Source organism: Martes martes (genome assembly GCF_963455335.1).
Source record: "Martes martes genome assembly, chromosome: 10".
Taxonomy (NCBI): Eukaryota; Metazoa; Chordata; class Mammalia; order Carnivora; family Mustelidae; genus Martes; species Martes martes.
This window is the reverse complement of record NC_137898.1, coordinates 56,681,863-56,699,772: the sequence shown is the minus strand read 5'-3', so window position 1 is coordinate 56,699,772 and position 17,910 is coordinate 56,681,863. Positions and strand designations below refer to the sequence as shown.

Sequence of the window (17,910 nt, the reverse complement as noted above, 5' to 3'; positions counted from 1 at the left end):
TTTCAGGGTACTCTCACTGATGAACATAGATGTAAAGCTCCTGAACAAAATATTAACAAATTAAACCTGCTAATAAATAAGGGAAGGTCAAGTAACATGTCCAAGTTGGGTTTGTTCCAGAAATGTAAAGGTGATATTTGAAAATCAATCAATATAATTAATCACATTAATAGGATAATGAAGGAAAATCATATGAATCATAAAAAATCACAAATCTCAATGGACACAAAATAACTTTATGAAATTCAACATCTATTCTGGGTAAAATATTTGATCAAATAAACAAGAGAAAGTAACATGTTCTCTGATAAAAGTGTTACAAAAAAAAGTCCTAGCAGACATACATTAATAAGGAAATGGTGAGCATGTTACCTGTGAGAGCAACAAAGGGAAAATAATATAACTTTCATCACTTCTGCTCAACACGGCACCAGGGGTCTTAACCAGTGCACTGAATACATTGTAGTGTAAACCCTGACAGTTGGTTTCTCTTTTTTGTGATACAAGTACCTGACTTAAGCTTTGATTAAGCCTCCACTTTAAAGAGACATCCATTTCAAAGATGACTCTTTCAGGTAAACACTCTGCCAGCCACACAACTAGACTGAGAACCAGGTCACCTAAACCAATGCCCTCCCTCCCCACTCCCTCTGAGTCTCCTTAGTTGACTGACCATTTGGGCCACATGCTTTTGTCTTCTCTCTCTTTAAATTCCAGCTCTTAAATTTTAAATTCACCAATAAATTATCATATGATTTCACTCATATGTGGAATTGAAGAAACAAAACAGATGAACATAGGGGAAGGGAGAGAAAAAATAAGATGAAATCAGAAAGTGAGACAAACTATAAGAGATGCTTAACTCTATGAAATAAACTAAGGGTTGTTGGAGGGGAGGTGGGTGGGGGATGGGGTAACTGGGTGACGGGCATTAAGGAAGGCACTCGATATAATGAGCACCGGGTGTTATATGCAGCTGATGAATCACTAAATTCTACCCCTGAAAATAATACTACACAATATGTTAATTAATTGAATTTAAATTTTAAAAAGTCACTAATAAAGAGTGAGCCCAAGAAACTCTAGTCCAATAGGAGAAGAACCCCAGGCACCTGTGCAGAAGTGGGCTCTCTCCCCTCCCCCAACCCCCACCCCACACCTTGCTATGTTGCCCCAGGTGTGCCATGTAATTTCCTGGTCCTATAAGTAATAAACCTTTTATTTTTTCCCTCAAAGATAGCTAATAGTTCTTGCTGAAGGCATCTTGCAGTAATGACTGCAATATGTACATATATATATATACACGCAATATATATGTATGTATATATATACATATATATATACACACATACACATATATATATGTCAGAACTAAAGATTTAGAAAAAGATAATGTATAAGTGCTATTCATATTAGCATAAATTAGTATCAAATAGCTAAGAATAAATATAATGTAAGATAGGTAATAGTTCTTATTTTAGAAGCATAAAACAATACTGAGAAAAAATAAAGACCTTAATTAATTGAGGTCTGTGTTCTCAGATTGGAAGACCTGGTGACCTAAAACTTTCAATTCTCCCAAAATAGAGCTATGGATTTGATACATTCACAATGAAAGTCCCAATATAGATCTTAGTGGATGGAAATTGATAAGCTGTCTATAAAATTCATAAGGAAGTGCAAAGAGGTGGATTGTCAGGTATAAGCTAAAAAAAGAATGCATTAAGAAGTCATGTTCCGTACTAAGCACAGTGGAAGTAGTGATGAACTAGATAATTGCTTTGCCTTTACAGAAGTTAGTATGAAGACTTGAATCCTGTTGTTGCTTAATAAATGATTATTAAGTACATAACCCCATGAACATCCTGTTCAGTGAGAAGTTGTAAGTACCTTGTAACAGAAGGGCTCTCTGCACTTAATTACCACAGTTCTATATGGATGTCCCTAATGAAGCTGAAGTTTCAATACCCCTCTGGGATGGAGTAGTTATTTTTTCATTCTCAAATGCTCATTCAAGGAGAGAAAACTGTTACATTTGAAAGTAAGGACGGGGAGTGGTGGAGAGAAGGAGGGAGCCATTTATACAATTTCCAGTATCATAATCATATGTTCTTGCAACAGCTGTGCTTAAAGGTTGTTTATATTAATTTCATCTCTGAGGACCCATCGGACTCTGACACCAACCCTACTTTTCTATCCTGGGAGAAACCAGGAGTATTTATAGAGAAGTAAAAGTATTCGAGCCTCACTATTCATGGAATCAAAGGTTTTCAGGACCTGAGGTTCATGGATAATCACAACAGTACCATCTGTAACCAATACACAAGTGACTTTCAGATAGAGAAGGGAGTTCTTCTCAGGTGAGGGCTAAACTGAAACAGAACTAAAAGCAGAGAAATGAGAAGACAGGGCAATAAAAGGACTGGAAAAAGATAGTTCCACTTGTTTTTTCCTAAATTTGTGAAAGGACACAGATTTAGGTGAAATAAAATACAAGAAAATGGCAGCAGGGGGCAGATTAAGAAGGATAAAGATGTTTAGAAAGTAAACTAAGTGGCAGAGAGAGAGAAAGCCCCAGAGACAGAAACAGAAAGAGAATATGATTTTACCTCCAAAGGAGGAAAGTTTAGGCAGAGAAAGACACAAGGAAACTGGATCCTTTGGGAAAAATGGCTCCTGGTTATGTGATGAAGCATTCATACTGATGTGATTATCTTATAAATTCAGGTAAGTGTAATTTTTGAATTACAAATAAATAGCAGGTAGATTTTGGCACAATTTGTGTTATTATACAAAGGCTAAAGAGTAAAATCATTCAGACAATGCACAATTTATGCAGGAGGGGAAAGTGAGTGTCATTTTCTTTAGAACAAGTTTAAATACAATATGAAATGTATGACCTATCATAATGTCTTTTTCCAACAATTTTAATATAGGCTAGTCAGTGGGGAGAAGGAAGTTTTTGAGAACCACAGCAAGACCCCAGAGAGGCTGTGGTAAAATGGCGTCCTCACCCTCAGCGGCTCTCCTTTAATTGGAATAGGTGAGTATGCGATGCGAGTATTTTCATGCTCTGCCCTTGAAATGCCTTGAAATCAGTCTCAGCCTCTTTCGACTATTTCTTTCTCAATTTACCATGACTAAGTTGTGTTAAAATAAGTCAAGAACCACAAAGAATCATTGTGAATGACATAGACATAGAGTGATAAAAGAATGAACCGAGAAAGGACAATCATAAAGGGACTGAGAAAGAGTGAAAGACATGACAGCTACTTGGTGAGAGAGAAAGACAAGAAAGAGCACAAATGTCTGAGCTTTAAATCCATGCCCAGGCCTGCAACTGAAGTTTTCTAAACCTTGCAATCTGAATTTAAAGGGCTCAGATCAGGGAGAAAACCATTTCTAAATACCAGTGATCCACTTTATTTTCTGCAACTCCTCTGAGAATTAAAGAAAATGTGATTTATACCAAAGTTGAAAGAGAAAGCATAGAATGATTTCCTGGCATGGAGTAAACTACTTACCTTTTGTGGCCACAATACAATCTCTTTGTGTGGGTGTGTGGGTGTGTGGGTGTGGGTGTGTGTGTGTGCACACACATGCCCATGTATGCTGTATACTTCAATGTTAATGTCTAGAGGGTTTTCACGAGCTGAGCTTTAGAACAGAAATTAGAAGAAATATTTCTGAGTGAGGAGAAAGAAAAAAGAAAGGCAGCTAGGGACTTTTAGTAGATTTTGAAGACTAGAGAGAAAAATGTTGCTTGGAGGTAAAGAAAAAGAAATGCATGGAACTGGTATTTTGCCTGGTAGATGCAGAACTGCTTAGCTGACTGCTTTCTCCAAGACAAGGGCCCCAGTGAAAGTTCAGTTTGGGCCCCTTGGGACTGGAGAAGAGTACCAGGGAGGTGTCTCACTCCTAGACGATGGGATGCCTGGGCTTGGGGGAAAAAGGAGAAAATAGCAAGTCTGTCTTACTACATGGAGAGGATGGCTTGGTATTTCCTTCCATTCTCCAGATTGTAGATTCTAAGCTGAAGTGTTCTTTGGAATTATAGATTGTTCAGGCTGGAGAACTTTCAGTGTTAACACTATAAAAAAATGCAGATAAGAATCCACCAAGGGGGGAGATTTAAAAAAAAGAAGTTTTATGAGATAAAATAGTGACAATAAAATGTCAGTACTGGACAAATGGAACCAATGATCAATCTGGGGCTACATTTGGAAAGATCTTCATTTCAGGCCAGAGCTGAAATCTGTGTTAGACTTTTAAGAGTTCAGAGACTAAGTGTCTTCAAGGTAGGATAAGGGAGATGCTGAGATGTTGCAGAAGAGATGTCTGACCTTAAGGGTTGGAGTCAGTAAGGGCACCTGGGTGGCTCAGTTGGTGAAGCTTGCTCTCTCTCTTTCTTTCTATAATGAGAGAGGGAAAAAAAAATGGGGTAAGTGAAGAATTTTCTCAAGGACAGTCAATGACATTAAACAGGGCTAAAATAAGGAAGAAGAGAACTGAAGGGACAGAGAATTCCACAGGGCTTAGCCACTGTGACCAGTGTTATCAGCCTGGGGAATAGCAAGACCAGCATCAGCAGAGGCGATCACAGTGAAGACTGATCAGAGGAAGGAAGGCCAGACATTAGAATTCTATTTTGAAAAAGGAAAAAAAAAATGATTGTTTCTAAGAGGTATTGACGGTGGATGCTAAAGGTGACATCTCTGGGGTTGCTCTGGGTTCATGGAGGTACATGAACTGGGTCATAAAATTGGAAAAACATTTAATATTTAAGTTGAACATTTTAAAAAATATGATTATAGGCATCATTTGGAGAGAAAAATGCAAGAAAAGATCAATAGAAATGAAGCAGATATTATCCACTATTACTAACAGATGTCTAATTTAAATACATTGTTTTAATTTTATTTTGTGGAAAGGGATATAGGAAGAGTTTTAGTAGTTACATTGTGATCTTATGATATATTGATCATAATAAATACTTTTCCTGCTACTGTGAGGAGTTTAGATGAAGGAAGAATTGCTTTATTAAACACCAAAAAATATGCAAGTGTGCTAGGATTATGGACTTTACTCTTTTTCATGTCTCCATTTTATATAAAGTGGTATTTATTTTTTATTATTAAAATATTAAATATTCTCAATCTTTAAAACATTATAAAGTATTAAATAAAACTAAATATGAAAGGAAATTATGTTTAGTCCTTGGGAACAGTTCAGTTGTTATGAATTAAGAGACTGCATAGAAGCAACAAAAGATTAACTCAAGAACATCACTGACAGGAAACTTAATGCAGATTCATAGACATTTACTCTGACTTTTCTCTAGTTTTATTTTTATAATGTTTGATAAAAATTTCTTTGTCTACTCTTTTACCGCTTTAATTTTTAGTGTCCTCAGTGCAAATTCATCAGCTTTCTTGTCAGAGATGACCAGATTGTGTGGTACACACTTTTTGCTCTGGAATTTGGTGCTCTACTGGGAACTGATTCTCATGTAAGAACTATAAGAAGTACATCCTTCCTATCTCTGTGAGGTTGGAGGAAAGATACACTGTATCCTGATTGCACTGCTCATGTTCACAAGGGATAACTTTGAGGGAAAAAAAGGAAAACATTCTTCACTGTTTGCCAAAGGTTACCATGGCGGTCTGGAGTAACAATAACACTATAGAGCCCATATTTATTCTGAGGGGATTTCCTGGATTGGAGTATGTCCATTCTTGGTTCTCAATCCCATTCTGTTTTTTGTACTTGGTAGCATTTATTGGTAATGTCACCATCCTCTCTGTCATTTGGATAGAGTCCTCACTCCACCAACCTATGTATTACTTCCTTTCCATCTTGGCACTGACTGACCTGGGTATGTCCATGTCCACACTTCCCACCATGTTTGCTGTGTTATGGCTGGATGCTCGGGAGATCCAGGCAAGTGCTTGCTATGCTCAGCTCTTCTTCATCCACACATTCACATTCCTGGAGTCCTCGGTGCTATTGGCCATGGCCTTTGATCGTTTTGTTGCTATTTGCCGTCCACTGCACTACAACACAATCCTTACGAACAGTGTAATAGGCAAGATTGGTTTGGCCTGCTTGCTAAGAAGCATGGGAGTTGTACTTCCTACACCTTTGCTCCTGAGACGTTATCACTACTGCCATATCAACGTCCTTTCACATGCCTTTTGTTTGCACCAAGACGTTCTGAAATTATCCTGTTCAGATGCCAGAATCAGCAGTGTCTATGGACTATGTGTAGTTATCACCACACTGGGCGTGGATTCAGTCTTCATACTTCTTTCTTATGTTCTGATTCTGAATGCTGTGCTGGGCATCGCATCTCATGAAGAGCGGCTTAAGGCACTCAACACATGTGTGTCCCATATCTGCGTGGTGCTCATTTTCTTTGTGCCTGTTATTGGGGTGTCAATGGTCCATCGCTTTGGGAAACATCTGTCTTCCATAGTTCACCTTATCATGGCCGATATTTACCTGCTTTTCCCCCCAGTACTTAACCCTATTGTCTACAGTGTCAGGACAAAGCAGATTCGTCTAAGAATTCTTCACAAGTTTGGACTAGGGAGGAGGTTTTAAATAACCTCTATCCTCAAGATTTCCCACTGAAAAATCTTGGGGCAGCTGTTTGAGTAGATGAGAAGTAAAATACTTGGGTCTTGGTCATCTGGTTAAATATATAATTCTTTCACTCCCTTGATATGTGATCTCAGTTAATCATCAACCCTTATGAGATTCAGAATTTTCATAACCAAATTGTGCTAAGTATGTTCTTTTCTATGCTCCAAATAATTGAGACTTACAAGGGACAATGTGTGTAAAAAAGATTACTTTTGAAAACTACAAATTTGTTGATATCATTAGATTATTACTATGAATGACAATAATAACAAGAATTTTCTTCATAAAATACAACTGTTTATATAATTCCTCATGTTTATGATCCAGAAATAAATCTCTCTCATTTGCCCATATTGTGTCTCTCATGCCAAAATGTCATATTTTTTAATGAAAAGATTTCTGACTTTTTGGGGCAAGTTTGGAAATTGAGTTTTTTGACAAGACTTTGAACTGCTACTGTGGCTGTTGGCTATAAACTAAGTTTTCACCTCATCATCACAAAGTGATGCATCTTTTCTCCCCTGGCCGCTGCAGGTCTATCAGCTTCTTCAGTTTATCAGCAAATACTGAAGAAGACACATGGGATTTGCTCCAGAAAGCCTGACAGTCTAAACCTCCAGGCAAATGTGTAGATTCCTTGTTCAACAGCACAGAATTTCATGTCTTCCTCAGTGAGTAGGTTGGGAGTTGTGCAGAATAGCCATCATTATCTTTTAATAAAAATGCTCTCCTCTTGTTCTACATTTCTATGTAGATCTTTAATATTATTGTCTTTCTCAGTTTCTTCATTGTCAATAACCTGTGACTTCTCTTTTTCACTAATATGCTTTACACATATGATTTCATTAGTGATATTTTACTATTTATCATGACTGCTACACTAACACATCACTCTGGGGCTGGCCTCCCCCAACCATCATGTGTACTCATAAGTGTAAATGATATTGCCTATTTGTTCATCCAAGTAAAACATACTGAGAAAAATGAAATACCTTTTGCGGCACTCACTGCTTGCAATACAGTGGATATATAAAATATAGAATGCATGGTCTTAATATTAAAGAATTAATGTTTAATAGCAGAGACACATTTATAAAAGGATTATTAAAGTTAACAGATACTATCATTGAAATAAATAAATAGTACAATATTGTTATTAAAGATTGAGATTGAAGCAATCGACACTTTGGCTGTGTCTAGTGGGTCAAATTCATTCTTGCCATCTAGACTAAGTGTGAAAGAAAGTGGTGTGCTGAAGCTAGCTTCTTTGGCTTATGAAAGCCAATTGTGCAAAATCTTGTTCCAAATCCATGTTCTATAAAACATTGGTAGTTTGAAACTGGTCATGATGGAAATACATCATGTATACATTATATAATACACAACAGAAATCGGTAAACACTATATACCAAAGCTTTTAAACATTTTCCTAGAGAGTTGGTTGTTAAGCATTTACCAGCACCCCACTAGGCAAGGTATTCCAGGAAGGGGAGGTAGCATGAAGAAAAAGAAAGACTGTAGAAAGAGCATGTGTTAGCAATATACCCCCATCTCCAGGAGAAACTTGAGACTTTCCCAAACTATCTCACATTACCTAAGAAAAGAAATGACTCTGAAATGAGTTGTAATGGCCATGGACATGCCCCTGCTCAGATCCCACTTCAATAAAGGATTTGTAGCCTCAGCTGCTGGAAGGGCCGTCAGTAAAGAGCCTTTGACTTTCAGCCTCTTCAAGAATTTCCTCAGTTGCAGATATGAGCCTCACCCAAGGTCAGGACCTATCCAACCACTGAGATATAAGGTATAAAGCCCTGACCTTTTTGGCCCAATGCAAAACAATTCACTTGGACAATTTTACCCCTAGAACTTTCTGTGATATGGACCATAGATAGCATCAGATATGACTCACAGCTCAATTTCTCCTTCTGACAATCCTACTTCTATTCCTCTTCATCTTAGGGTGTTTATCCCAAGGACTCTCTATCTGAAACACATTGCAGACTACATTTTATCTCAAAGTTTGCTTTCTTAGAAACTCTGGGATGAGAGGTTCCCAGAAAAACTGTGATAAAGATGAAAGATGAAATTTAATTCTCACAGAGACATCCTTGTGCAGGAAGATGGAACAAAGTAAGAGCAGATAGACATGATTTTTTATTCTAAGCCTTAAGAAAAGGCCAAATTCAGTGTATGAGCCTGGGAGAAGGTACATAATTCTTTTTCCTCTACTCCTAAGCATTGTGTGTAAGTATAGACAGGAAAGGGTTGTGGAGGCTCTCATTTGGCTAGGTTGAGAAAAGGAAATTTCATCTGTTCTTTCATGCTTTCTATCTTATCCATTAGAGTTGTTAGCATGTTAATCAATCATAAGGTTTTTAAATTCCTGGTCTGATAATTCCACGATACTTGCCATACTTAGTTCTGATGCTTGCTCTGTTTCTTCAAATTATATTTTCAGCCTTTTAGGAAGCTCCTTCCCTCCCCCAATAGCTGGACATGATGTACCAAGTAAAAAGAACTACTTTAAATAGGGTTTTATTAATACACAGGAAGATATGTGGGGGTGGGCAGAAGCATCCTATAGTCTTATGATTAAGTTTCAGTCTTTCAGTGAGCCTATCTATACCCCTGAAATTTGAACTTCACAGGTGTTTCTCAGTTTGTTTTATTTTGTTTTGTTTTAATTCTCCCCCCTTAGATGAAATAGGATAGCTAGCATGGACTGGAGTTGGGTATTTCCATCTCCCACATGAACAAGCTAGAGAGGGCTGGAGTTGGGTATTTTGCTTTCCTAAGGTCAGTTAGATGCTAATACTCTAGCAGGTTAGGCCCTGATTAACTAATTTCTCCTAAGGCCTTGTGAAAATGAACAGAGAGCCATGGCATATTTCAAAATGGTTCCTTTCCCCTTCTCCGTGCTTGGAGCATGAGAAAATTTTTCTCCAGCGTTTCTGGAAGCAAATATCACAATATTTTACTCCCTACCCTCTGCCATTATTGAGTCCCCCTGCGGATTTTAACTGTCAGACTTGTCCACACTGAGGTTCCAGTAACCTGTTAATTTGGTTCAGATTTTCCTACACTAGTGGTGTCTCCTGAAGCCATCTTTCTTGTGAGCCTCTACTCTGTAAGCTGTGACTCCCTATATTCCCTGACTCTCCATTCTTGGTGGGACTGTTTTGCCCTGTGTCCTTTCTTTCATGGATCCAAGAAGAGATGGTTGATTTTCAGTCTGTTCAATTTTTTCCTCATTGTTAGGACATGAGGAACCAGAAGAAACTGGACATCAAGTTTATTTTTGTTTTTTAAAATCAGATCAAGAAAGTTCTTTTTTTAGTTTAATATGTTTTAATAAGGATTATCAGTATTAGTCAAATATTTTTTCTTCATCAATCTACATTACCAAGTGATTTGTCCCTTTTATTCACTATATTTTATACATACTATACTCACTATATTTTCTATATATGCCCTATTCACTATATTACATATAGTTAATTACACTGTGTGATTTTTGCATGTAAAACAACTTTGATGCTTGACTTAAACAAACAAAAAGGAGAAAATCATTTGTTACTCCAGACTGATGAAGAAGAAATATTTGACTAAATTTAATGCTGATTATGATTATCATAAAAATCCAACAGGATCATAGTGTGTGTGTGTGTGTGTGTGGGTGGGTGCATGCGTGTGCATGTAGTCAGTAGATTACAGTTGTTAATATTTGGTTTTGAATTTTATAATCAATTTTACAGAGTATTTTGCTCTTTGATATTTGTTTTCTGTGATGTCATTTTCTGGTAATGGCATACAGTTATACTTGCCTCATAAAAATCAAAGAAGTGATCCCTCTTTTTATATTCTCTAGAAATACATATGTAAGGTTTCTATTCTTCTTCTTCTTTCTATGTTTTAAGTTATTCATTAAAAATGCTATCTGGGGGGCACCTGGGTGGTTCAGTGGGTTAAAGCCTTCGCCTTCGGCTCAGGTCATGATCTTGGGGTCCTGGGATTGAGCCTCACATCGGGCTCTCTGCTCGGGAGGGAGCCTGCTTCCCCCCTCTCTCTGCCTGCCTCTCTGCCTACTTGTGATCTCCGTCTGTCAAATAAATAAATAAAATCTTTCAAAAAAAATGCTATCTGGGCCTGGGATTTTCTTTCTATAAAACTTTCAAATAAGGTTTCAAGAAAGACATGAATTCCTGATAATCTGCAGAACACTAGTTTCAGATGGAAATTTCTGGGCCATTGTCCCTCAGATATTGGTTCTGTGTTGTTCTCTTCTTTCACGTATCTTTAGAGCCTTTGAATGTCTCACATGTTAATTATTCTTTGCTCTATTTGTCTGTTTTCATTTTCATCTTTTTTTTTTTCTTTTGGTGCCACACGTTAGACATTAGAAGAAGGTTATTTCAACGAAGGCTTGATCAAGGCACCAAATAAAGTGCAATGAGGAAAGAAGCTATGGTTTATATTTCTAGTGCACTGAAACCTGTGCCACAACTGACCTTCTGATGATACTTCAGAAGGAGGATCATCTGCTTCCAGACCACAACTAATCTTGGGTAACTGAAACCACATAAAGTGAAACCACAAGTAAGGAGGAACTACTGTAATTTTCCCAACATGCAACTGCTAGTAAATAACTGCTGTCTTTGTCTTTTAGTCAGAGCACAAACTTTTTCTAGTATACTATTCTGACTAAATTCACTGTTTTACTCCATCAGACGATCCCAAGGACACTGCTCAGTTGCTGCCAAATCTGGATTCCCAGTTCGGGAATTTGGCATCATCATCTCCTTTCTCCGAGCAGGAGTAAAATCTCCAGTGGCATTTATCCTCTCTGAAGTTTACATTAAGAAAAAAAAAGAATGTTCCTGAGGGGATAGCTAGTCGAGAGGGGCAATGCAGTTTAAAGTAGTTAAAGCCAAGAAGTGTAGTATGGCTAAAGCACCTAGCTGGATAGAGTCAGAGACACTGAAAGCAAACATGTTATCTTGGCTCTGGAGTTGCTGAAGGAGAAACGGATGCCTAATTCAGGACATCTATACTTCTTCCTTGGAGAGCTACCTGCCATTGTGCTTTTTAGTCTTCTTTTATGTCCATATTCAGTGGCTTTCTCTACCTGCAACAATTCCCTTGGCCTGGCAGAATGGAGCCCAGCAAATCTGTAGCAGGGTAGATGGCTGTCCACACTTGAGGACTCAGGTATGCCTAAAGGAAGGGCTCAAAAGTGAGCAAAATGGGCAAGAAATTATAAGTACTTAAAATATTTGAAGAATCCAAGCAGTAGAAGGGTAAGTCAAGAGGTAAGACTGGTCATTGCTCATGCAAATTCACAGCTTTAGGATGTCAGAGGTATAGTGTGTCATTTCCCCCAAAGTGAGCCAGAGTATCATCTTCAAAGGCTGATCAAAAGAGCCCTAGGATGGGATACCATTGTAAACTCATCTCCAGATATAGGTAGTACACATGATAGGAATCAATGTACTGAAATCTCTGTTCTTTGAAATATTGGTATCTGATACTAACTAAAAATTATACCATTAAAAGTGATGATGATAATGTTCATGGTGATTTGAGTACCTCCTCTATCTCATTCTCCCATGTATCATACACACTTGGCAGTATTTTAAGCCAAAAAAGAAATTTGACAAAATAGCTCTCAAGAGAAGGCCTGAAGTATAATATCTTTATAAGTGATAACTTGGATACTCCAGGTCACACCTGCCTTTGGATTCCTGTTACACTTAAAATTGGTACACTTAAGATTGTGGGTACTTTGGTATCTCCATTAACATTTTGCTTCACTTAAGCCCAAAGGTCTCAGACTCTGTGCAAGATCTTTAGCTACATTTTCTTACATAGTCTCTTAAGTAAGGTAATATGGTTCCCAGATTTTATGCTCAAAGAAGTTTAGTAATCTCTCCAAAGTGATAGAGATCGTGAATGACAGTTGTCATCAGACTTCCTCTGACTCTAGAAGAGTAACTACTGAGAGCAGGGTGCTGTGTCTACATCCAAAAGACCCATTTGTGGAAGATGGATTATGAATATCCTAAGTCAGAGGAGTCTTTAATATGAGGTAGCAGAAGAAAGTGATCTCAGAGGGAAGACTTGGCACACCTGGCCAGGATGAAGTCTCAAGATTTTGAAAGATTTGAGGCAGGGTGTCAAGGAAGAAGAAAATAAGTGTGCTCAAGTGTCAACACGATGATGGTTATTGTTCAAGTGATGTTGAAGCAGACCAGAAGTTTGTGACTATAAAAAGCTAGGATAACTAGAGAGGTATATAAAGACCAGAATTGCCCAATATGTTATGAATAGTATAGTGTATACATCACAGGATGAGGATATGTAAAGCAGTTCTTCTCTTCATTGTTATCTCTCCAAAAATGCAATGAAGATGGTATCAAAGTGGAAAATCTCCTGCTGTCATTGTAGGGAGTGAGGGAATTACTTATTTTTATTATGTCTGTCAGAGAAAACTATGGAATGTAATTGTATTGTTGGAGCAAGATACATTGGGGGTCACATGAATTTTGGAGAAACTGTGACATTAAATATGCTAAGTAGAGAAAGAATTTATGTTTAATGCCCAAAGTAACGGGAATTGGGTGGCCATGATGTCTAAGTAGTTAGTCCTTAGGGTTCTTTCTATAATGCCTCATCTTCCCCAGTCCCTGGTCAGTTCTGTCTCTTATGTTCCCTACAGTGCATTCCATCTATTGGGACCTGAGCCGTGAGCACTAAAACTCTTACACTCTTCTTATAAAATGTCAGGTGTTCTTTTTGTTATTGTCATTTTTGTTTTTTTAAGAATGCATTTCTGTGTATCCTTGCCCTATTAGGCATCATTCCAAATTTCCTTGAGTAGGAGTAACTTCCTTTTTGACAACTCCCTATGGAACCCAATATACCATTGCTCCCTTGACATGCATGCCTCAGATTTATCCTAATAAAACTAAATTAATCTTATCTGCTAGTTTCACAAGTTCTTCATGAGGTCCTCTTGAATTTTTGCTTGTTTGTTTCAATAGATGACACCATAGTCTACCAAATAACTGAAATTGCCTTGTTTTTTTTTTCTTTTTCACATTCCTACCATATGATCATCAACCAGTATCTTTTCTCCCTATATAACATTTATATCTATTTATTCTTTATCATCCCACGTTTTACTTTCATCCACTTTTAAATATTACTATGATAACCTTCTAAAGGATTTCCCTGCCTTCTATTGCCAACCTTTAGTCTATTCTTACCAATGATTCTAGTTTGATGGCAATATAGTATAAATCTGGTCATAATGTTTACTTTTTATTAAAAGACTATATTGTGTCTTCTAAGATTAAGTCCAAGCTCTTTATATTTATATATAATTTCCTTCAAAATTCTGGTCCATTTCTATTCAATCTTCACTCTGATAACCATTTGAAAATCACCCTATCCTACTGTTTTGCTCAGTTGCATTCATTTACATGTATAATGCTAACATCTTTCTGCATTTACCTGGTTTTCAATCAGCACAGAATAACCAACACAGCCTTTTGTTCCCTCTATCTCATACTTGTCATTGAAGACCTAATTCAAGACTGAGTTCAGGTCTTGAATCAGGTCATAAATAAATAAATTTCCTTCAGTAAATCTTCCCTGACATCTTTGGGTCAGGTTAACTTCCTCTTTCTGTGTTTTGTAGGGGTTTTTAGATCTCTCAATTTACTAGGCTATAAGTATTTAAATTCTGTTTTTATATATTTCTCTACATTTTAGCACTACCAGTTTTCCTTTTATAAAATATATTCTCAATAAATGTACAGTGATGAAATAGATTAATTGGGAAGATAATAAATGTGGGTGGTAATTGTATATAATGAACAAAGGAATGACTAGAAAGACTATACAGAGCAGCATGCATCAGAACATTGGTTCTTCTTGCAATACTGACTGTACATGAATTGTTGCAGGTTCTCGTCTTCCCACTTAGACTGAGGGCACCTCCATCACCACAATGTCTGTCTTCAATAGCTCTGCCTTGTACCCTCGCTTCCTCCTGACAGGCTTCTCAGGCCTTGAAAGCAGATATAGCTTGATTTCCATCCCCATTTTTTTGGTTTATGCCGCCTCAATTTCAGGAAACATTACCATTTTGTTTATCATCAGAACTGAGCCTTCCCTCCATCAACCAATGTACTACTTTCTATCAATGCTGGCACTTACTGACCTGGGCCTATCCACTACTACCTTGCCTACGATGTTCAGCATCTTCTGGTTCCATGCCCGGGAGATCTCCTTTAATGCTTGCCTGGTCCAGATGTACTTCATTCATGTTTTCTCAATTATTGAGTCAGCTGTGCTGTTGGCCATGGCCTTTGACCGCTTGATAGCAATCCGAGAGCCCCTGCGCTATGTGGCCATTCTAACCAATGGTATAATCATTGGAATTGGGTTGGCAATTGCTGGAAGGGCCTTGGCTCTGGTCTTTCCAGCTTCCTTCCTCCTAAAGAGGCTTCAATATCATCCTGTCAATATTCTATCCTACCCATTCTGCCTACACCAGGACCTCATAAAGACAACTGTATCCAGCCGTCAAGTGAGCAGCATCTACGGTCTCATGGTGGTCATTTGCTCCATGGGACTTGATTCAGTGCTTCTTCTCCTCTCGTATATCCTCATCCTTGGCACAGTATTGAGTATAGCCTCCAAGACAGAGAGGGTGAAAGCCCTCAACACCTGCATCTCCCACATCTGTGCTGTACTCACTTTCTATATACCAATGATTGGGCTCTCTATGATCCGTCGCTATGGGCAGAATGCCTCCCCAATTGTCCATGTGCTTATGGCCAATGTCTACTTGTTGGTCCCACCCCTAATGAACCCCATTGTCTATAGTGTCAAGACCAAGCAGATCCGTGATAGAATCCTCTGGAAATTCAAGCAACAGAAAGTTTAAGTGAGAGAGAACCTAAAAGACATATTTCTTCCCCCTCTCCTTTATACTTATGAGAGTATTTCATATTAATGTTGAATTTTGAATTAAATTTTGCTAATAATAGTTTAATTTCAAGGTGGTAGATATAAACCTCAATAGCAGTAAAATCTGTATTTTCAGTATAGAGAATAAAGACATGGTTTTGTTTTGTCTTTATGTTGACAACTAGGGAATATGGTCACTAAACCTAAGTTAGGTACTTCTTACCAGAATTACAATTTTTCTTTTAATAATTAGCAGTAAATGTTTGTGAAACTAAGAGTCATGAACTCAGCAGTCTAATGAAGTTGTTCATTACACTTTGGGAAGTTCCTCAATTTCTGAAGAATAGATTTCAAGATGGCTTTTGATCTGTCAGTTACTGAAAGAGAGCTGTTAGAGCTTCCAAATATGAGTGGATTTTTCTATTTCTCTTTGTCATTCTATCAGTTTTTACCTCAGGTATTTTGATTCTCTTCTGTTGGGTGCATAGATATTAAGATCTGTTATGTCTCTTGGAAATCACTTTATCAAAATATAATGCCCTTTATCCTTGATAGCTTTTCTCACTTTAAAGGTTGTCTTTTCTGAAATTAATATAGTTTCTCTAGTTTTTTTTTTTTTTAATTAATGTTAGCATGGTATATCTATCTCCATCCCTTTACTTCAATATATATTTTAGGTGACTAGTTTGCTAAGTACTGTATTTTTTTTAAATGTTAACAGCTTTCTGAGATATAATTCACCTACATATAATTCATTCAATTAAAGTATATAATTTGGGGTGCCTGGGTATTGCAGTTAGTTAGGTGTCTGACTCTTGGTTTCTGCTCAGGTCATGGTCTCAGCGTTGTGAAGATCGAGCCTGACCTTGGGCTCTGGGCTCAGTGAGGAGTCTGCTTGAGATTATTTCTTCCTCTGCTCCTCCTCCCAACTCATGGGCATGTGTGTGCTTTCTCTCCCTGTCTCAAATAAATAAATAAATACACAAAATCTTATTTAAAAAAATAAAGTATAAAATTCAGTGTTTTAAGATACATTTACAGGGAGACTTTCCAAGATGTCAGAGGAGTAGGAGACCTTAGTTTTGTCTGGTCCCAGGAATTCAGCTAGATAGCTATCAAAACATTCTGAACACCTGTGAGCTCAACCAGAGACCTAAGAAAAGAATTCCTGCAAGTCTACAAATAGAAAAGTGATTATTACTTTCTGGAAGAATGACAAGATGGAAAAGCTCACCTCAAAAAAGAGAACAAGGGGCAGACTTCCAGGGACCAAATCAGTACAGATATAGGTAGGATGTCAGAACTAGAATTTAGAATGATTATAAAGACATTAGCTGAGCTTGAAAAAGCATAGAAGACACTAGAGAATCCCTTTCTAGAGAAATAGAAGAACTAAAATCTAAGCAACTTGAAACCAAAAGGCTATTCATGAGATGCAATTAAAAATGGAGGCTCTAACTCTGGAAAACAGCATGGAGTTTCCTCAAAAAGTTGACAGTAGAGTTACCCTATGACCCAGCTATCGCATTACTGGGTATTTACCCTAAAGATACAAATGTAGTGATCTGAAGGGGAATGTGCACTGGAATGTTTATAGCAGTAATGTCCACAATAGCCAAACTATGGAAAGAACCTAGATGTCCATCAGCAGATGAATGGATAAAGAAGATGTGGTATATGTGTATACACACACACACACACACGCACACACACACACACACACACACACACACACACAATGGAATACTATGCAGCCATCAAAAGTAATGAAATCTTGCCATTTGCATGACGTGGATGGAACTAGAGCGTATTATGCTGAGTGAAATAAGTCAATCAGAGAAAGACAATTATCATATGATCTCTCTGATATGAGGATTTTGAGAGGCAGGGCAGGGGGTTGTTGTGGGTAGCAAAGGAAAAATGAAAAAGGATGGGATCAGGAGGGAGACAAACCATAAGAGACTCTTAATCTCACAAAACAAACTGAGGGTTGCTGGGGGGTGGGGAGGGAGGGATGGGGTAGCTGGGTTATGGACACTGAGGAGGGTATGTGCTATGGCGAGTGCTGTGAAATGTGTAAGCCTGATGATTCACAGAGATGTACCCCTGAGGCAAATAATACGTTATATGTTAATTAAAAAACGGAGGCTCTAACTGCTAGGATAAATGAGGAAGAAGAGAGAATTAGTGATAGAGAAGACCAAATGATGAAGAATAAAGAAGCTGAGAAAAAGAGAGATAAACAACTACAGGATCACTAGGGGAGAATTTGAGAGATAAGTGATACCA

The 17,910-nt window shown here is 37.7% G+C and overlaps 2 protein-coding genes across 2 annotated transcripts; both read left to right on the top strand.

The window, feature by feature from the left end:
• Window positions 1–5,655: 5,655 nt before the first annotated feature.
• LOC308350067 (olfactory receptor 51L1) lies at window positions 5,656–6,603 on the top strand (the record flags this gene model as incomplete). The annotated part of the gene is made up of 1 exon (XM_080815067.1): window positions 5,656–6,603. The coding sequence occupies one exon, from the start codon at window positions 5,656–5,658 to the stop codon at window positions 6,601–6,603; it is 948 nt and encodes a 315-aa protein (XP_080671193.1).
• Window positions 6,604–14,656: 8,053 nt separating this feature from the next.
• LOC308350103 (olfactory receptor 51G2-like) lies at window positions 14,657–15,598 on the top strand (the record flags this gene model as incomplete). The annotated part of the gene is made up of 1 exon (XM_080815107.1): window positions 14,657–15,598. One exon carries the CDS (start codon window positions 14,657–14,659, stop codon window positions 15,596–15,598), a length of 942 nt encoding a protein of 313 aa, XP_080671233.1.
• Between the last annotated feature and the right edge of the window lie 2,312 nt (window positions 15,599–17,910).